Here is a 22,091-nt window from a genome sequence, read left to right as displayed (position 1 = left end):
ACAACACACACATACCACATACACACACATCACACACACCACACACATACCACAACACACACACACAGACACACACACACACACACACACACACACACACACACCCTGTGTGTCATTCCCTGAGATCAATGGCAATGCAGGCTTCACAAAGTGCTTTTTGCCCTTTGGCCCGTTCTGAGATGCTTGCGTGCCTCGCCAGGCAGTACCGACTGTAGCAGGAATATAAAGGTTCAATTCTAACCACATTTCTGCACTTTGTTAGCAACTTTCCCAGGCTTCAAAAGAACATTCTGTAGACGCCTATGATGTAAGAGGGTGTTCCCACCTCAGCTGAGGCCAGCAGATGCTATGTGAACACTCTCTACATCCATGTGTGCTGATAAAAGGCAGGGAAAATGTGAATAATGGAAGACTGGCAGGCTGCTCTTTCGCTAGTGATGGTGATTCTGAGCACAAGCTAAGCACACACTTAAGCTTCTCCCTGGCAAATGCTTTGGTCCCTTGAAATTTTTCACTCTTGTGAGAATGACTCATGTCTTGGAGCTCCAAGTCTGGTGCTTACAGCACCTTTAGGCATTGGCTAATGTGCCCTCTGGGAGTGTTCGGCATCCTGTCAGCTGTGTTAATTAACAAGGGATGGCGTCCTCGCTCACCTCTCCCAGAAAACTCCTCAGCTCACCCTATTCCAGCAGATCTAACTCTGCATTTGTGCTAAGGTTACTGTTATCAGACACACATACCTCACACTGTGGTGTCCTCTATATCAGAGTGTAACTCACATCTGTAGTTTGTTCAGGATGTTTTTCAGCTTCCTAGCCAACCGACCCTTGAAAGTGGGTTGTGACTCTGGATTTTAGAAACACTCTCCATACTGTTTCACTTTGCTCCTCAGCACAGCGTTGTTTTGAAGAGTCTGATGAGCGTGATCATAGCCATGTAACAGAAGAAAATGATGTCTACAGGGTAGAAAGCTGTGGTTTCTGACCTACTCTGCATTTTCTTGATTATACTAAGGTTAATGAGACATATGTATATGTATATGTATATGTATATGTATATGTAATGTCCAATTAAAAATTAAGTAAGCCAGTTATTGCTGACACAAGTCCATGCAGCTACCTTGATTGGTGAGTGACTATGTTCCATATTTAATGCAATAACCAACTTCTCTTCTCTTTTCATATTGGGGTGATATATTCACCCAGAACTTTTCGGAAACATATTGAAACCAGAGGAGGATGACGATCGGAGGGAGACTGTCTTCTCTTTTAAATCTTTCTCCCTTCTTCTAGAAGAGGCACATCTTAAATGTTCACAGTCCCCAATGTTGTAGCTCCACTATATTGTCTGTAGACTAAGAGAGGTAACATTACCGGTGGAACGACCCAAAGAAATCTCTGAGCAGTGTAGCACATACCGACTAAAGTATAATTAGATGCGATCGAATGCAGAAAATGGCCACACAGTTGTTCATGGCCAAGATGAAACCATATCCCTATGAAATATTCATATTTACAGTTTGATAAGAATTAGGAAACTATAAGTAACATAAAAAAGAGATTTTTATAGAGATTTTTGTCAAATTTTTCATTTAAAACAAAATCATTGAGCTTTGTAAGTTATTACGTCTTCATGATATGCAAATCTGACCTATTCCCAAAGTGGATGGGAAAGCCTAGAGAAAGGAGCCCTTCATTCATTCCAGTTATGCATCTTGTGGTAGTTAATTTCTACAAGAGGAGATAGAAAGACAGCCTTTCCCTCTCTTAAATTACTTAAAATATTTTTTAGACAGGTATACACACATTTTTGGGGTTAACTGTCCAGATGACTTGGCAAATTTGAAACCAGTGATAAACCTTGACTCGAAATAAATAAATAAATAAATAAATAAATAAATAAATAAATAAATGAATGAATGAAGGAAGGAAGGAAGGAAGGAAGGTAGGCGGCACTGGAGTCACATGACCCTGGAGGTCGTCATCTGGTTTTTACATGCATGCACAATCAGGTGCATATGTACTTGTACACACACACACACACACACACACACACACACACACCTACCCAAACTTTATTTAGGATACATGCAGAATTTAGGGGTGAGTTGAGAGCTAAAACAGTCTTAAGGTTTTACCTGCTAGGTCTTTTTGTTTAGGTTGGACTTCAGCTGTGGTAATCCAGGGAGATGTTATTTTATACTCAATCATGACACTATTCTAATAATATGCATTTTGTTCTATGACGCTGTTATTTTCCTAATCCCCACGACTGTATCAACTGACAAGTGGGCAGAAGTGACAGACATCTGACATAGGAGCTTTGAAAAATCTTTACACAGGACATCTAGGGGTCTTAAGGTCAAAGAGGAATTTGTAAAATGTGAACATTGTCGGTGAGCAGGCATTAAAAAACAAACACAGAAACAAAAACCCTGGGATCCATAGATGTGAGATGATCCAGGCAAGGTCACAGGGCTTACTGATAAGCTAGTCCCAGAACTCAGTCTTTCTAATCTCTAACCTCATCCAGATGCTTAGAGAAGATGTAAGCCTAGGGACATGCGTTAGAGATGAAATGAAGTCATAGTTGGGAAATTCAGCAGAGTCTCCTGTGGATTTGTTACTCATCTGTAATTAGGGACTGAAGAAAGTATTGAGCAGGCAAAAGGATTGCTTTGCATTTAGGCAATGTTAGTATGATGCCTAACTGTGGCTATACACATAGAGAGCTGCCATAGACATAGAGCCCAAGACTCTGAAAACAGTGTATCAAGGTATGTGTTCAATGCATTGAGACACATACTGGCACTACCCACTCATTTGAGGCTTGAAACAGTCCTTCGAGTTGTGTTATCAGGGCATCCGATTTTACAGATGTGCCCTGGTGTCAACATAGTGAGTTAAGTGAGAAACGAAGTGTTACCATTCCTGAATGTGGTGTGGGGGAGGGGCACACCAAGTCCTATTGGTGGATCGATTGGCAATGATGGCTGCCCCGGAACTGTTTTCATCAGTGATGTTTCCCCTGGTAGGTGCCATTGACAGCAGTAAGTAGATGAAGTGGATTAGGAAATCAAAAAAGAAAAAGAAAAAGAAAGAGAAAAAGAAAAAGAAAGTACGTGAAGTTGGGAGGGGGACATGGTGGCAGTATGGGATGAGTTGGAAAGGAGGAAGTAGGCTCGAGAATTGATCAAGCATATTTGATCAAACATATTGAATACATGTATGAAATTATCAAACAATGAATATAAAATGAATAAAACTAAAGGTGGATGACCCCTAATACTCCATTTACAGTTCTTCCTGCCACCCATAATATCTATATGTGATACGCAAGGGACCAGAGTGATTAACCACAAGTATCTCTGATTATATTGCAGATGCATTGTGAGAGGTTTCTATGTGTCCTGAGAATAATTGGAACTACACTTTTTGGAGTGTCTCTCCTCCTCGGAATCACAGCTGCTTATATTGTTGGCTACCAGTTTATCCAAACAGATAATTACTATTTCTCCTTTGGACTGTATGGTGCCTTTTTAGCCTCACACCTCATCATCCAAAGCCTCTTTGCCTTTTTGGAACACCGAAAAATGAAAAAGTCCCTTGAAACCCCCATTAAACTGAACAAAACTGTAGCTCTCTGCATTGCTGCGTATCAAGAAGACCCTGACTACTTACGGAAATGTTTGCAATCTGTGAAAAGGCTGACCTACCCTGGGATTAAAGTTGTGATGGTCATAGATGGAAATTCAGATGATGACCTTTACATGATGGACATCTTCAGTGAAGTCATGGGCAGGGACAAATCAGCCACTTACATCTGGAAGAACAATTTCCACGAAAAGGGACCTGGTGAGACAGAGGAGTCCCATAAAGAAAGTTCACAACATGTAACCCAATTGGTCTTGTCTAACAAAAGTATTTGCATCATGCAAAAATGGGGTGGAAAGAGAGAAGTCATGTACACAGCCTTCAGAGCACTGGGGCGAAGCGTGGATTATGTACAGGTAGGTCCGAAAATGCCTGCCAGGGCAAACATACATTGAAATAAAGCAGCTTTTGTATCTCCCCAGTCCTATGCTATAGCCCATCCTTGTCCCTTCTGAACACAGTGCTCCTTTCAGCCCACTGGAAAACAGCATGACTGCTAAAAGCACATTTTGAAAGACAGGGAGGAAAAAAAAACCCAACCTTGTAAAACTGTTAAGAGCATCTATGAAAGTGCTTCCTTGTGTATGCAATTGGTCAGAAATTTGGATTATTTGGACAGGACACCCCTCCTTTCATTCTCTCCCTTTTCCTTAGTTCTTCTCTGACTCTCTAAGTACTGCCAAGTAAAATCCAACATCCTTGTCCACACACTGTTTAAACACACACACACACACACACACACACACACACACACGAACATCAGCAGCAGCCGTAACAGCAGCTCTGTAAGAAAACAGTGTCTTGCCTGAGTGGAAAGTTCTTCAGAGAGGCTGCAAACTGAAGGGCAGACTAGACAGTGATTGGCGGGTAGACACTAGACAAGAGGTAAAAGCGGAGCAGTGAGGATAGTTTTGATTGTAAAAAGAGCGAGAATTTTAAAACTCAGAGGGAGAGAGGAAAATGAAAAGGAGGAGGGAAACCATCGTAGAGGGAGCAAAAGCAAAGCAATGTTTATTTCACTCCCCAAACAGCATTACCTCACTGCAGCTTGACCTTTGAAAGAGTTTGGGATGTTGTGTGCTTGCTGGAAAATCAAGCAGGCTCTGTCTCTCCTTAATTACCTTCTAGCTTCCCTTAAGGCTTCTCTTCCCTTGGGTCCCACCAAACATGGGGTAATTTTCTCGTCTTAATTGGCTTGCAGCTTCTTCAGTTAGATTTTGACCATGAAGAGATCCAGAAAAGAGAAATAATGTCTGGCATAAACAAACTGTTGTGGCCTTTTTGTCCATCCTCGGAAGTGAAACCCTGTTTTCAGGAGTGGGGAATTCTATTGTTCAAGGGGTCTTTATTGACACATATCATGCTCCCAGGATCAATAATGAGAAAGAGCAGAGATTGAGTAATGATTTTAGAGTTGTTGCCTGAGGATCTATCTAATTATGGTGATAATTACCTGTTGACTGAGAAAGTCAATTGCCTTGAGCTTCAGTTTACCAGACAGAATAAACCATTCTTAAAAGTGCGTTACAGTGGTAACATCAAACAACACATCCCTAGGGCTTAGCAAAACTTATAATGTTATTTAGTGCATAGCTAAAGATTTTGCTATAAATATGTTGTTTATTATAGTACATCTAGTACAATCCAATTTAAGCTAAAATATAGAACGTGTACCATCTGTTATTGTGGGGTTAATTTCAGTTACTGTTTTAAAAATAGGAGATATTTCACTGGTTTCTGTTTGCATATTAATATCCAGTCCATGGAGCCTGAATAAGTTTTCTCTTGTCTGTCTTCTAATTTCTCAGTGGTAGATCTTTTGGTGTTAAGTAAGTTTAAGTTATTTCTGGGCAGTTGATGTTTCTGCATGCTCTAACGTTGGAAGCTAGATAGGAAGATGATAGGCCATTTCCCAGGGAAGATATGACAGGAACTTAGAATACAAAGAATAAGCTTTTGGGCCTTAAGTGGGAAAACATCTGTTTTGATATTTTGCCTTTAATTCTAGTTACATTCGTCAATTTCAATGAAGACATCATTGTGTGCGCTCTTTCTGTTCTTCCTTTTTCTTAACCTACTCCTCCCACCCCACCCCCCTTTTCCCATCATTCTTGTTTTGAATTTTGTTTGTTTCCTTGACGACTTTGCACTGTGCCTGTCCAGGAAAAAGTAATACAAAATATGAAAGGATACAGTTGGCTCTCTGTTGCAGTCTTCCACCAGTCTAAACCTTCTACGACTGATCCCAGTAGCTGCTGGTATCCAGCCTCTGAGGCCTTCTAAGACTCTCATCTAGTTGCCAGCACTCAAATAAGATTAAAAATAATTTAGCATCCTGAAGCTGGACATTCCTTCCTATGTTGTCCCTCATCAAATCTCCTTTAAGGTAACTATGCTTGACTATAAAACGGAAGCTACTTAAGGGTCAAGCTAAATACAGAATACTCTAATTTTCTCTTCTGGCTGATCCAAAGTTTGGATATTGATCCAAAGTAGAGGGCAAATTGGCACAAAAAGCAGAGAGGTGTGAAGAAGGTGGCGACAAGGCACTGCTGAACCTGGGGGATAAATGTCTTAAGGAGAGAAAGAATCAGTGCCTCATGGGAAAAGACACTGGGGGCAGAGAGCTAAGGAAGACTGTGACCATCTGTGTACTTGCGAGATACTGACTCACCATGGAGAGGTGTGGCCAAGACGTTTGGTTTCTAGTCACAGCTGGTCTTTGGTGCTCTTCAGTACTCTGTGCACTTGAGTTTGGATCTCTGGCTTATTGTTCTCATGACCTATTATTTCATATCTTCACCATGCTCCCAGTTCCCTGTCCAAACTCCTCCCTGCCTAACTCCTAACAGATGATCTCACCACCTACGAAGGAGAAACCCAACAATACTGTTTCTGAATGTTCTTAAAGCTATGCCTCTGTTGTGGATCCTGTTTCAATAGCACTCCACCTGACTGACTTTCTACATCAATCCTGTCCTTTCTAGCTAATCTCCACCGACCCCTTGACTTTCTCTGATCTGCTCAGGAATAAATCTTTAGTAATTGTGAACTCTACCTTTGCCTGTCTTCTCGGCTGACTACTTTCTCCAACGTGTGGCCTTTCAAACATCTAGCATTGATCCAGAATACTGAGAAAGTTCCCAGATAGGGAGAGACTGTGTAGTAGCATCCTTCCCTGTGGTGATGGCAGTTGCTCTCAGGGATAGAGAGGGTAGAAAAACAGAACAAAAAAATAAAGTGAGGAAGTGCGGTGAAAGGAACATAAACTTTACTGGTGGAGAAGGGAGAAAGAGGAAAGGCAAGATTTTACACATTTGAATGGATACATTTTGTAAGGACACCATTTTTTCAAGAAAGGAGATATTCTAACCTAACTGCCTATGCCTCTCTAAAGCAGAAGAGTCTTTTTTACATCCTTGAAAACATACTCATTTTGGTTTTTTTATTTATTAAAGCAACACACATTATGGAAATATATTTTATGTATTTAAATATCACAACGAACTAAGTTGAATTATCTGTACAAAATATGTGATCAAGGGTGGATCAATGCTTTCTAATATATACCCATGATTTTTTCCTGGGTTTTCAAAAGTTTAAGATTAACTTTTAACATAACATTATTAGAAGGTAAGACATACCTTGATATCCACGTTACACAACTGTTGATTCATGTCTCTTATCTTTGAACATGCATAATAGCAAAGTAGCCAGCAGTCTATGAGACAAAGAAAAAGAGCCCAAACCCCCTGGTGTGTGCATTAGGGATTTCCCAAGTAGAAAGACTCCTACAAATATGAACACTTTCTAAAAGGAGGATTATAAGCAGCAATTTTACCGTTATTTTAACCTAACAATATTATAGCATGTAGTACATGTGGTGGTCCTCCAGTGTCACTGCTTGAGGTTCAATGCTGCAGATATCAGGCTAGCTGCCCCATTAGCTTCTGGGGATACTCTAGTCTCCACCTTACATCTTGTCATAGAGATACCAGGGTTAGAGATGTCCATGCAACCATACCCAGTCTTAGATGGGTTCTAGAGACTCTAACTGAGGTCTTCCACTTGTTCTCATTCTTTACCCACTCACGACATCTTGAAAACCTCACAGGTTCTATATTCTATATTTTCAAATTCTCCTATTCATTAAATCTTACTTCTTACCTCCAAATCAATATTCATAGTTTTGGGGGGAGTCATATACATAGATACAGTGACAAAAATTATGAGTGAGACAATGTGCATGCTTTAACTGGGGTCAAACAAGGTAATTGTTTGCTTTGCTGTTTTAATAATTATCTTTATAGTCATTTATGCTACAATACATACGTTTTGTGTGCTTTTTGTTGATAATTTAGTTTTCAAATTGACCTCATGTATACTGGTTCTTGTAATTCAAAATACAAGAAAGCTATTATATGCCTCATGGAGATTAGTTTTTCTCCAGGCATGTGTTACTGGCCATGATTCAGTGTTAATATTCAAGCTACTTATTAAATTAAGAGACATTTGAGTAGAAGCAAAAGTACGAAGAGATTATATATTGATTAGGCATATTCATCCACAAAGTTCTAAAAAAAAAACCCCGCTAATAAAAATGTAAAAAAAAAATGTTTGGAAGTGTAATCAAAAGCTCAGAGAAGCTTAATGATAAATTTATGCTGGAAATACTTTTAATAACTACTATTCCTGTCTTCATGTGAAATTAGAGAACACAGATATCATAAACAATAATAATTACTTTGTGTAACATTTGCCTAGTTTCAATTCTGTGTAGCAAGCCTAAGAAACTGAAATATCCTCCATGCCAGTGATGAGAATATTATATATGGAGGCATAAGGTTGAGAACACCTTTACATAGGGAAGAGATACAGCTCTGTTGTTAGTTTCTGTGAACCTGGTCCATGCTGAATCCATTTTATTTGCCTATCTATCTATCTATCTATCTATCTATCTATCTATCTAGTGGTTTTTTTTGGGGGGGACTGATAGAACCCATGATCTAGCAAGTCCTTTTAAGATCAAGGCTAAACTTAGTATGATTCTAGCTCCTCCCATCTTTTGATACTTTCTAGCAAAATGCTGACTTTCTACTTGAATGATTGAAGTAGGCAATGCACAAGTCATATGAGAATGTTCTCCTGATGTGTCTCAGTTCTCATTTTCACTTTCTTTCTTAAGGCAAATGACTATTAATTAGGTTTAAGTATTATAAGATACATACCCATTAAAGCATCTCATAGTATCCATAGAAAGGCACATTTTTTTTGTTTGCTTTTCAGAATTTTGTTAACTTACTCTTTGCCCTACCCCCATTGACCATCATCAGGTAAAAAACCTGCACACAGTGAGTGTATGTAATGGATGTACTTCAGGATATATGGAAGTAGGGGCCAAGATAAATGAGTCCTTAAAGCTCATTAGACATCCAATCTAGCCTAATCCATGAGCTTAGGGTCTGTGAAAGATCCTGTCTCAAAAAAAAAAAAAAAAGACAGAAAGCTATGAAGAAAGACAGAAAGCTATGAAGAAAGACATCATTATTGACCTCAGGGTTCCACACCCAAGAACAAGCACATGCAACCCACCCCCCCACACACACATGTATAACTGCATTAACAAGTACATACAACACACACCCCTACACACAGACACACACACACACACAGACACACACACACACACACACACACACACACACAGCCCTTAATACACTAATAAATATCAAAAGGAAGGGTCCAAGAGCTGGTGGCACACATCTGTAATCCCAGCACTGGGAAGGCTGAACAGAAGGATCCTGGATTTGGGGTCGGCTGGGACTGTAGCATGAGCTCTTGTCTTGAAACAAACAAGCCATGAAGAGAAAGGGGAAAGCTCAGTATACGACCTTTATATCAGGATTGTGTTCAAGGTCTCAACATTGGAGAAAAGAGATGAACAAAAACTGAAAGGATTAATTTGTAACCCAACCAAGTCATGAGTTAATTATGGTCAAAAATCAAACAAAAAGCAAAGCGTGCTTACTTTTTGCAATTCTCTCCACTAAATAACAATTCAATCTAATTTTTTTTCACTGATGATTTTAGATCACTTGTGTGATCTAAATTTGTCATGTATTAGTGAGGCTCTGGGTTCCCTCCGTTTCAGGGGTTGTCATAGTTCAGCTATGCTCACTTTAACAAGAACTCTTTCTTTGAACTAGAGACATGAATTTATGTCTTTGACTTTTGTTTGTTATACTTCTTCATGTGTATCATTTATGTATTAAGCATTTAATAGAACTACCAATTACTAAATGATTTATAAATATTATCTTATCAAGAAACCATTATGACAAACTTTTGATAAGGGCCATAATAATCTATATGTTTGTCTTGAGGGACAGAAGCCCAGAGACTTGAGCTTTGGGGCTTAAGTTAAGAATCTAGTCCAAGTTTATGTAACTGGCAGATTGTGGACTGGAAACTGTTTTATTTACTTTTTATTCTTAACCCTTGCATGGTGCGTGATGCTTTCATTTTCTCCTTTCTGTCTCTCTTTCTCTCTGTCTCTGTCTCTGTATCTCTTCTCATTCTCTCTCCTCTCTCTCCCTCTCTCTCTCTCTCTCTCTCTCTCTCTCTCTCTCTCTCTCCCTCCTCCTCATTTGCTTTCTGTCTAGAGACTAAACTCTGGGATTTATGCATTCTAGGCCAGTGATCTACCATTAATTCCTTTCCTTTCCTTTCTTTCTTTCTTTCTTTCTTTCTTTCTTTCTTTCTTTCTTTCTTTCTTCCCTTCCCTTCCCTTCCCTTCCCTTCCCTTCCCTTCCCTTCCCTTCCCTTCCCTTCCCTTCCCTTCCCTTCCCTTCCTTTCCTTTCCTTTCCTTTCTGTGGTAAGTTCACTCTGGAGTATCGTTAGAGGAGTTTAGGAAGAGTGTCACCATCTTCTATTTCCCCATTAGTGACTACTGGTGAGGGGTTTTGTTGTTTCTGATTATTTGTTCGTTCTTTTACTTCTTACCCTTTCCCCTTTCTTTTAGAGACAATGATTGGGGACAGAGGAGCAGAACTTCTATTTATTTTTATAATTAAGTTGTAGCTGTAACCAAAACCAAAGGCCACACTCTCTATAAATAAGTTTTACTGTTTCAAGGTTAAGATGAAGGGCCAAAATTAAGAAGAAAGGTCAAGATTAAGAAAGAGTTCAAGAGGAAAAGGATTACTCCAGTACTACCAGAAGGGTTCTTGATTTCTTTTCAATTTGTTTCCTAGTGGAAGTCAACCACAGCAGTGCTGATTTCCTCTTGCCATATTGACTTTACACTGCTCTTTGAGATGAATATGAAATATGGAGGGATCCATTAGTGAAGCTGAAAAGGAAGACCATTTTCAAAAGAGCAAGTCAAACATACAGACTGCCTTTGAACTTGGATCTTAGACTATGAAAGGCATTTAGTGGAAAAGTACTGTTGAGAGGAGTTCTAACTAGATTATTATGAGTTTCTGGACTGGTCGAGATGGTTCTGGGTAAACTGTAATCTGTTTGCATCTTATTTTTTATTTTTTATTTTTCTTTTCGAAACAGGGTTTCTCTGTGTAGCCCTGGCTTTCCTGGAATTCACTTTGTAGACCAGGTTGGTCTTGAACTCAGAAATCTGCCTGCCTCTACCTCCGAAGTGCTGGGACTAAAGGCATGTGCCACCACTGTCTGGCTGTCTGTTTGCATCTCAAGAGATGCTTTGCACATAATCAAGTAATCCAGTCAGTGACCCTTTTAGTGCATCTCTCTATTGAGCACTGTTGACATAGCGAAGATCCTTCAGGTTTGGGTTCCCTTCACAAATAAATAATTTAAGGGTTCCTACTTTATTCTAATGGTGTACAGTGCTTCGTAACACATGCAGTACTTACATACTCAGGCTCTTGCTAGGATATCTTGATGGTGGTAAGCTCAAAGGCATGCACTAGTAAGATACAAGATTCAAGAATTCACGTTCCTTTAAGTGCTTCTTAGTTATTTGAGATTCTGCTGTTGAGAATTCTCTGTTTAGCTCTGTACCCCATTTTAAAATCGGATTACTTGGTTGTTGGAGTCTAATTTCTTGAGTTCTTTATATATTATGGATATTAGCCCTCAATCAGATGAAGGGTTAGGGAAGAACTTTTCCCAATCTATAGGCTGATATTTTGTCCTGTTGACAGCATTTTTTGCTTTACAGAAGCTTTTCAGTTTCATGAGGTCCCAATTATCAATTGTTGATCTTAGAGCCTGAGCCATCAGTGTTCTGTTCAGGAAATTGTCTCCTATACCAATGCATTCCAGGCTATTTCCCACTTTCTCTTCTATATTTATTATATCCAATGTGGGCTCCTCAAAACTGGAGTAACAGCTCTCCCTAAAGCTATAGACTGGCTGTGGTATCGATTCCCAAATAGGGCTGCCCTGTCTGGTCTTGGTGGGAGAGAATGCACCTAATCTGGGAGGGAATCGATGCACCAGGGTTGGAGGATACTCGGAGGGGAGGGACACTCATTCAGAAAAGAATGGATGAGGGAATGGGAGGGGGTCTCAGTTTGGAGGAGACCACGAGGGGTCAGCACTTCGAATATTAACTAATTAATTAATTAAAAATGAATTTAGGTTTCTTGATTCTATGAACATTTATTCTTAAAACAAGTAGTCTACACTGTAGAAAATCTATACACTAGCTGACATTCTCTGCTCTGCTAAGTCCCACTTCTTGTACCTTATAGAGAGGAAGGGAATCTTTGAAAAGCCTGCAGGATTTAAAGTGGGATTTAAGACATTTAATCTCACCACCATTGCTACTTCTTTGTGAAAGCAGGGCCTTTTTTTCTGAAACCAGTTCCTTTGATGCCAAAGTTGGCAAACTTTGCTTGTAAAGCATTGGAGAGTAAATATTATGTTTTGCCACTGTTTGGCTTTGTTGTCATGTGAATACGACTGAAGATGAAGGTATGAGGACACTCATGACCAGACACCATGGGCAGTGAAATTTGAATTTCATACAATCTATGTGCATCACGAAATATCTTTTTTTAAAAGAAATTCCTTTCAGGTTCAAACATATAAAGCCATTCTTAGCCCCTAGGCAATTATAACCAAATAGGTGGCAGGCTGGTTTTTACCTAAAGCCCTCAGTTTGCCAATCCCAGATTAATACCTAGTTCTATACAGAAGGTACTGTTAACTGTTGGCTAAATCTCTGGAAGTAATAATCAGAGTGCTAATCTTTTTGTGGTTAAACCAAGGTGGCTGATCCTTCCCAATTGTAGATTGGGGTTACTGTATTTATTTATATTTATTTTGTTTATTTAGAGGTTATTGCTATTATTTATTTCCATTATCTGCTACAGAGAAATCTTGATAACTAATCACTATGTGCCTCAGCAATTGACAATCATACCCTGTGTGGACAAAGACTTTTGATCTGTGTTCCATTTTCTGTGTGCAAATCACATCCTGTAGCTTTTCTTAATGTGAGGTTCAGCTATTCAGGAACTGGTGTATGTCTGCCCTGGGTTCTAATGCTAAGCCAACATTCATTTTTCCTTATTAACTGGTGAGGAGAAAACTAGAAAACAATATCCTATTAGATGAATTTTAAAGAGTAAAGTTGTATATTTCACATCTTATTAAGTAAATGTTCTTGTGCCCTGAGCTCACATGCTTTTTCCAACTGGCAAAGACAGAGTTTCTAGTTGGCATTGAGTTTCTAAACAGCATCCAGAAACTGAAATTCTTTAAAGCTCTTAAATCCTATGATAACAAACCCCTTCCCGGGAGATTTCTGAGAACTTATTTTCCCGATATAGCTAAACTTACTGAACAATTTCTCTCAGAGAACTTCTGGGTTTCTTTTGTAATGTGGGAGGGGCCAATTTAAATATGTTTCACCTTAGAGGTTCAGTTCAAGTTTAGCTATTACAAAGTGGCAGTTCCCCTTGCTTGCTTACACTCAGAAGCAGGTGGGGCTATTTGAACGTTAATTCTGGATTGCCCCTTTCCTGTTGGTTTAAGCTTATTTTTAGCTTTCTGGTTTTACCATTCCTGACTTAAGTCAATAGAGGTACATGTGGCCTTAACTTTGGATGCTGGTTAAAGGTGTGTCTGAACTATGTGCCTTAACCTCTCTCTTCCCTTAGCCCAGGCCTCCTGCCCAGCATGCAGGTTTATGCAAACTGTGGTAAACAAGTTATAGGAGAGGCTAGGTCAGGTTTTGGTGACTTTATATAGCTTACTCAGGCTTAGAATGTTTGAACCTCAAATTAAGAGTTAGTGAATGCTTGTGTTCTATAATGAGAAATTTAAGACTACCTTCTGCCTATTTGGTCCTACTCAAAATAAACGACTCTATTGATCTATATGTAAATTTTAAAAATCAACAAAGCAAACAGTCACAATAAGAACAATATATTTATTTACAAAAGAATATTTCTACTTAGCAAATCAAAAAAGTAAAATCTACAATTTAAGCACAAATTCACTATAGTTATTTATTTAAATCTAAAATGATAAAATTACATTTTAAATTTGTATGTCCATACATTATTTAAACCCACAAATGCCAAAAGCACATTTAAATAACTGTTTCCAGTAATCTTCACTAGCAAGAAATCTTTTCAGACAAATAGCCATTAATAAAGTTGAAAGAAATCTGTTTTTTAAAATGTTCTGATGTCTTAGTTAATACAGTGAGTGATTAATTATACATATAATAAGTGACTTTATCACCTGAGAGGCCATGCTTCTTTCTATAATATATTTACTTTTTCAAGTGATTATTTTTAAAAGAAGTTTGGAGACTTGTCAAAATTGCTCATTTTAATAATTAATGTGGTTATGTTGGTTGATAATGGTAATATTCTCTGAAAAATGCACTTTAGGTGACTCTTGTACTTGGGCAAACACCATGAATCATGCATACTACATTAAAAAAGCTAGGAAGCCACTATATGGTATAATCTTCTGGGGTCACTAGCAAACATATAGCTCACCTTGGACTAAAATGTCATCAGGTTGAATATGACTGTAGATAGGATGAATGTGGGATAGGAGGATGAGGATATGATTACAGCCAGAATCGCATCGCTGCAATCAAATACCTCATAAGAAGCACCTTACGTGCTTCTTATTTCCCTTTATTTCCCTTGAAGATTCGAAGGAATAAAAACCCAGCATGACTGGAAAGTCATGACTGAGGACAGCTTTATGATCAAGCAAGCTTGCTGCAGCTACTGGCTCGCTTCTTTAAGGATAGTAAGCAGAGAGGACAGAGACCAAGGTAAAATTTACAAAGACCACCTCTCAGGGTTTTAGTGAGGAGCTACCTCCTAAAGGTTCCACAAAGTTTGGACTAGCTAGAGATCAAGTTCACATGGTAAATCATGGAGGACATTTCACATTCATTCAAACTGTAGCAGTCATCATGTGTCTACTCTGGTCAAGTTGCACTTGTTAGGGCTTTAGTGAATTTAATAGAAAAATAGTACTATGTCCCATTATTACATGTTGTGATGTTCTTACCAGGGGTGGTTTCTGCTGCTGTAACAAAATGCCCAAGACTGGATAATTTACAATGAAGTTTATTGACTCAGAGCTATGGAGACTGAGAAGCTCAAGGCACCCTGATAGAATGTTTCACATACAGCATGTTGAAGAAGCAGAAAACCAACCCTAGAATGTGTGAAAGGATAACTGAGGTATTACTTGGAACAGGCAAACTGAAACAGGCTGATGATACACACTCAACCATCATTTGGCTAGCCTGCTTAGTAGTGTATTAAGCTTAATGGAAAAACACTCTAAGTTGGCAATGGTATACAGAATCTTCTGCCACGTTTGTGACCTTTTCCGACAGTCTTGTGAGGATAAGGTGAAGGGTATAGACCATAATCTCAGTTGTGGCTGAGGTCTAGTATGATTCTTTTTAAGCCATCCCTTGCTTTCTTTCTTGTAGGTGTGTGACTCAGACACCATGCTTGATCCTGCCTCATCTGTGGAGATGGTGAAGGTCTTAGAAGAAGACCCTATGGTTGGAGGTGTTGGAGGAGATGTCCAGGTACATATGGCTTCATTATTTTTGTATGAGATGGCTTTTAGAACATCCTTGTATTGATTCATTCGGTGTTTATTGGCCCAATGTTCTGTGGTCTTGGTGTTGGCCACATTTGAGAGTGTGAATCAGATACATTGTAATCCTGTTTGTCTTATCTAACTTGAAATAATTTAAATATATATGCTTAGCCCTGATGTATAACATGTATTTATAGTGACTGAAAAGTTACATATGACACAAATGTATAGATGAGTCATGGTATCCACCAGTCACTGTCAGGGCACAGCTTGGCCACCAGGGGGTTGGTTAAAAGTACAGTATGAAGGCCTGGAGAGATGGTTGAATTGTAGGAGCATCTGCTATTTTTGCAGAAACTTAGAGGTCCAGCACTCATACAATGGCTCACAACCATACATAACTCTAATTCCAAGAACTCTGTTGTTATTTTCTGCTCTGTGGGCATTGCATGTGTATAACGCATATCTGTACAGGCAGCCAAAGCGCTCGTATACACAAAATTTAAAATACATATAAACTGAACCACAAAAGAGGAAAAGAAATAGCCATTTAAATTTACAACAGTAAGAAAAGATAAACTTAAGAAATGGCTCATGACTTTTTGGCAACAGAGAAACAATCACTAATGGCGGGATGCTAAAGCTTTTCAGACAGAAAGGTGAGTATGTGAAACTATGCAAAGGTTAATACTTCCAAAGTATGGAATCTGATGTCATTAGATCTTAATAACAGACGAGAGGCACAGAGACATGATCCTCCGTATTGTTGTGTGACACATGTGTACATGCCTTTGACAAAGACAATAATGAGATAAACAGAGAGATAGATTGGTGACTAAATAGTCACATACAAAATTTAGGTAGAGAATGAAGAAGACTAAGGGGATTTAGAGAATTCTCTAGGTTCTTACAGCTTTCGAATCTTAGATGGTAATTTATACCTGGGAAAGTTTAGAATTGATGACTGATGGTTAAAATTATAACTAGACAATCCAGCCCAACAGCATGGACGAGTCTAGATAATATCACAAGAAGATGAAAATAAAGAAGTAAAAATCCATTCATATACATAGCCAACCAAGCAAGCTTATTTCCTAGAAGACTTCCTAGAAGACAAGATAAAAAAAATGACAGAAAGGAGGGAAGACAAAATGGAGTCAGAAAGAACAGATTTCATGTCAGACAGTGATCTCAGGATACGTTGGAACTTCTTGGCATTATTAGGCTAAAGGCAACTTTTATTCATGTACTTCTTCTACTTGCAGATTTTAAACAAGTACGATTCCTGGATCTCCTTCCTCAGCAGTGTGAGGTACTGGATGGCTTTTAATATAGAAAGGGCCTGCCAGTCTTATTTCGGCTGTGTCCAGTGCATAAGCGGTCCTCTGGGAATGTACAGAAACTCCTTGCTACATGAGTTTGTGGAAGACTGGTACAATCAGGAATTCATGGGTAACCAATGCAGTTTTGGTGACGACAGGCATCTTACTAACAGAGTGCTGAGTCTGGGCTATGCAACTAAATACACAGCTCGGTCCAAGTGCCTTACTGAAACACCCATAGAGTATCTGAGATGGCTGAACCAGCAGACCCGTTGGAGCAAGTCCTACTTCCGAGAGTGGCTGTACAATGCCATGTGGTTTCACAAGCATCACTTGTGGATGACCTACGAAGCAGTTATCACTGGATTCTTTCCTTTCTTTCTCATTGCCACAGTCATCCAGCTCTTCTACAGGGGTAAAATCTGGAACATCCTCCTCTTCCTGTTAACTGTCCAGCTAGTGGGTCTCATCAAGTCATCCTTCGCCAGCTGCCTTAGAGGAAATATCGTCATGGTCTTCATGTCTCTCTATTCAGTGTTATACATGTCAAGTCTACTTCCTGCCAAGATGTTTGCAATTGCAACCATAAACAAAGCTGGGTGGGGCACGTCTGGAAGGAAGACCATTGTTGTTAATTTCATAGGACTTATTCCAGTGTCTGTGTGGTTTACAATCCTTCTAGGTGGTGTGATTTTCACCATTTATAAGGAATCTAAAAAGCCATTTTCCGAATCCAAACAGACTGTTCTTATCGTGGGAACTTTGATCTATGCATGCTACTGGGTCATGCTTTTGACTCTATATGTGGTTCTCATCAATAAATGTGGCAGGCGGAAGAAGGGGCAACAGTACGACATGGTGCTTGATGTATGATCTTATGATGATGTTTGCAGTCACAGCTGGAGACACACACACACACACACACACACACACACACACATCTTAGCTCCTCGCCGGGCTGTACAGTATTGTGGCATCGCACCCTGCCACCACAGGAGACATATCACTGCTGCTGGGACTTGAACAAAAACATTCGATGGGTTGTTATTTTTTATTCTGCCAAAGCAAATTGATACATCAGTGAGAAGAAAGTCCAGTTGAACCCGACAGTTTTAGGATGGTGGGATGACGTCTTGGTTTATGCACTTTTCCCCTACTGTGCATCCACCTGACAGTGTTTGTTCTATATACCTCACTTGCTGTGCTTTACGTGGGTGATCATGGAAGAAAAGGATTCTGAAAACTCAAGGGAACATTCTTTCAACCTACACAAACCTAACTTATGGACTGTTTTGATAGCTGATTATTTTCTTTCTATTTTTGTTTTTAAGGAAAATTGTTTGTCTTTACCAAATGAAATGCCAAAGGAAAATTGAAAAGCCACTGGCTATGCTGTATTTTGATATAATTGTACTGTGTTTTTAAATTTTGTATCCCATTTTTAAAAACAAAATTTCACACCATAGTATATATTTTACTTCTCTGGCAAAATACACTTTTGTTCTTTTTTTATATATATATATATAATAAATAAAATAGGTTCTAAAAAAATCCATACTATAAAAAAATTAACCTGCCTACAATGTGAAACGTGGTTGACTGATGTTCATGAAAGAATAAAATGTTTCTCTCTTCCTCTACATTTTATAATTGAACACTTATTTCTGTGAAAAAATGTAAACTTTCAACACTCTAACATTTACTTCTTTTAGAAAGGGCCAAGATACCTGTCAACTTTTAGGTAAAAATACATACTCACATGTGTACAAGAGCCAGTCATCAAAGTTGAGGCCGAAGGGTAGAAAAGTGCAATTTTTGAAAACATTTTTTTTCAAAAGGGAATGCTAGTGTTTGGAAAAACAAAGCAAAACAACAAAACAAAACACTGGGCTCCTTGTATTGGATAAGTGTGAACATCCAAGACGGATCCTCTGTTGAGACGGTTGCAGTATTTGTGTAGGCCTAGAGAAAAATGGAAAGCTGGTGAGACTTTATCTGTGTGATTGGGACAAACACGATGCAATTCATCAAAAGTTTTCTTCTGTGACCTGAATGTGGCAGACCTCAACATATGCATAGTAAGTGTGTTTCCCCCCTGTTTAGTATCTGAGTTTGCCAATTCACCCTGCCTGTTAGTGATGTTTACATGGGTGAACTGTAACTGATACGCGACACAATTCAGAACTGGCATATTTGTGTTCAGAGTGTCATCTCTACTTCTCAGGAAGGGTATTTTTTTCTCAATTATACAGGTAATCTCTCCATCTCTTCCGTACTTGGCCTTCCTAAAAATCTCCACAAGTAGAAATGATGTCAATATGTAATTAGTATTACTAAGAACTGGTAAATACAAAAAGTGATGCACCGGTTTCTCCAAACTTGATAATCCAGTTGTTATGGGGCCTCAGTTGTTCAATTTGACTTTTTGCATGATTTATCTTGTCTTGTGGCTGGTGCTGTGTAGGCCTGTTAGACACACACTTAGAGCACAGGAATAGCTGGACAAAACCCTTGTGGTGAAGCAGACAGAGTGCCAATGTTCTGCTTCCTTAGTCTGCAGACTTCTACACCACACTAATGTAGCAAGATACGATACGAGGAAAAGCTGCACATTCTACCTTGTGAGTACAAAGAGGTCCGTTTAAGTTCTGAAAAATCCCAACTCTCGCTGTATGGAGAGCTTGTGGGAAACACACCCTGACAATAAATGAAACTAAAACTTGAGTTTGCCTTTTTAACTATTTATGTTCTAAGTTAAGCTTTGATAACGTTCAAATGTCAATTTTTCTCATTCTTATAAAAAGTTGAATTAATTGCCTTGTATTTATTTTAGCAATTATTCAATGTATTTCCATTATAGGATGTATAGTATAATTGATTTTTTTGTAAATAAAATATTTTTGATAAGATCATTGTCTCTCTTTTCTAAGGGAAGGATTTTGTTTTCCTCACTGTAGTGGTATGTAGTTTAAAATGGATGTGTAAAAAATATCATGCTTGGTGTAAGATAATATGTCAGCAAATGATTCTTATGCCACCTAGAAATCTCCCAAATTGTTTTTATTTGGAAATCTGGGAACCATCATAGACACAGAGATAGGGAAACCGGATCAACTAAATTAATCTTTGTCTCTGAGTTCTTTCTTTATGCATCCTCCAAAGTTGCCCAAAGTAGAACAATTTTAATTCTATCAATAAGATCAAAGAGTGAAGCAAAGCAATAAGCAAGTTTATTATTGTATTATTCATAAAAATAACAACATCCTGAAGTAATTAAAATTGACTAACATGAGCAACAGTAAAATGGTTTGTTAACATTATATAACAGTTAAATGGAACACTGCCAGACACTAAACACAAGGTAACCAGAGACTATATGAGAATGTTGGAGAAAGTCAGACTTGAAAAAAACATGACCATTTTGTACAGTAGCATCTGAGTTTTGTAATGACCAGTGTTTAAATGTTGTTATATCTAGTTCTAGCAAAATGGCTAATTTATATTCTGTATACATTTTTTGTATTCTTCTAGGATGCTAAATATGTATTGTCTTTACACAAAGAAAAAAGATAATAAATATCATTTTTTAAAAAGTAGGTTGAGACATCTAATAGCATTCCTGGCTTGAGGGCTCTTGATGTTCTATTTTCCCAGGTTTCATTTAAATTCATCCATATTTTAAAGCTTTTTATTTTTTATTTTCTAAGAATTCTTCATTTCTTTGTCAACTACCATAAAACCAGACACACTTGGTATTACAGCCTCAGTAAAGAGCAGAGATATTATGGATTCTAGTTCCAGTAGTGCACTGCTAAAGTCTCTTCATGCTGTAGTAAGGCTTGGCAATGTTTTGATGAAGTAAGACAGCTCACATTTCTAGTGTTGATGGATTGATGGTATGCCATGAAAATTCTCACCTCTGCCATCTCAGCACAAAGAAAACATGAACAGGTGATATGTAAATGACCCTATGTGATATATGTGTGTGTGTGTGTGTTGTATGATATATATATGAATACATATATATGAATATACACACACACACACACACACACACACACACACACGTGTGTGTGTGTGTGTGTGTGTGTGTGATAAACTTGAGAAAGTAGAAAGGAATGGTCTGTTTGCTGTTTGCCTCACAGTTTGAAGGTACAGTCCATCATATTGCAGGTGCATGAAGCTACTGGTCACATTGTATTGGCAGTTATGAAGCAGAAAGACACAAGTTCTTGGGATCAGCTTAATTTACCCTTTTTATTCCATAAGAACCTGGTCCTAAGGATGGCACCACCCACATTTAAGGTCAGTCTTCATTTTCAGTTAAACTTTCCCAGAAATACACTTGTAAAGACATACAGAAATATATTACCATGGAAAGTCCAGGTGTCATCAAGTTGATATCAAAATCCATATCATATCATGTCTTGGTTGTTTCTTTCTTGGAGTTTTTTAACTATTTTCTAAGTCTTCAATAAAAGTCTAATACTCTCTTATTAAGTGTGTAAGAATCCAGTGTGGGCTAATAATATCCAGAATAAAACTCAGTACAGACAAGTTTGTATCTGACAAAATAAGAGTATCAGGAGATCCAAAACACTGAAACACTAGGAGGAAGAATCTGTTGTTGACACCCAGTGGATTGGAGTTCTCATTCCACTCCACTGGGTCCACTTCTTACTCAATACTACAGTTGTTTAAGGTAGAAGAGTATAACAATGCCCCTGCCACCACCTCTGTAGGGGTGTTATAGATATTTAAAAATGAAAACTGAAAGGAAAACCATTTCAAATTTAGAGAAACTCTACAGATTTGTTTTGCTGTTATTGTTTATAAACATTGGGTGACCCTCAGATTTTCCCCATGATAGAGAAATGTATGCCTTCCATCTTCCTGTACATCTTTTTACCCTTACCATGACTGTCCTGGGCCAAGCTCTTAGCACAGGGTGCTTGCTCCTTGTCAGAGTCTTCTGTGTCTTATCTGCTCTTGCTATTCTTTAATTCTTTATGAAACAGGTAATTGGAAGGCTTATCA

At 38.5% G+C, this 22,091-nt stretch overlaps 1 protein-coding gene across 1 annotated transcript in view; it reads left to right on the top strand.

Annotated features, from left to right (window-relative positions):
* Has2 (hyaluronan synthase 2) overlaps nucleotides 1–19,961 on the top strand; it is a 27,026-nt gene extending 7,065 nt beyond the window's left edge. The window contains exons 2-4 of the mRNA XM_028767567.1: nucleotides 3,383–4,009; nucleotides 15,617–15,718; nucleotides 16,998–19,961. Of these exons, the coding sequence (XP_028623400.1) occupies nucleotides 3,383–4,009; nucleotides 15,617–15,718; nucleotides 16,998–17,927 (1,659 nt within the window). The 3' untranslated portion in view covers nucleotides 17,928–19,961. The remainder of the gene's footprint in view (nucleotides 1–3,382; nucleotides 4,010–15,616; nucleotides 15,719–16,997) is intronic.
* The last annotated feature ends 2,130 nt before the right edge of the window (nucleotides 19,962–22,091 follow it).

This window comes from Grammomys surdaster, unplaced genomic scaffold, assembly GCF_004785775.1.
Source record: "Grammomys surdaster isolate TR1022 unplaced genomic scaffold, NIH_TR_1.0 63, whole genome shotgun sequence".
Taxonomy (NCBI): Eukaryota; Metazoa; Chordata; class Mammalia; order Rodentia; family Muridae; genus Grammomys; species Grammomys surdaster.
The sequence above is the reverse complement of the archived record's forward strand: the minus strand, read 5'-3'. Positions and strand labels throughout refer to the sequence as shown.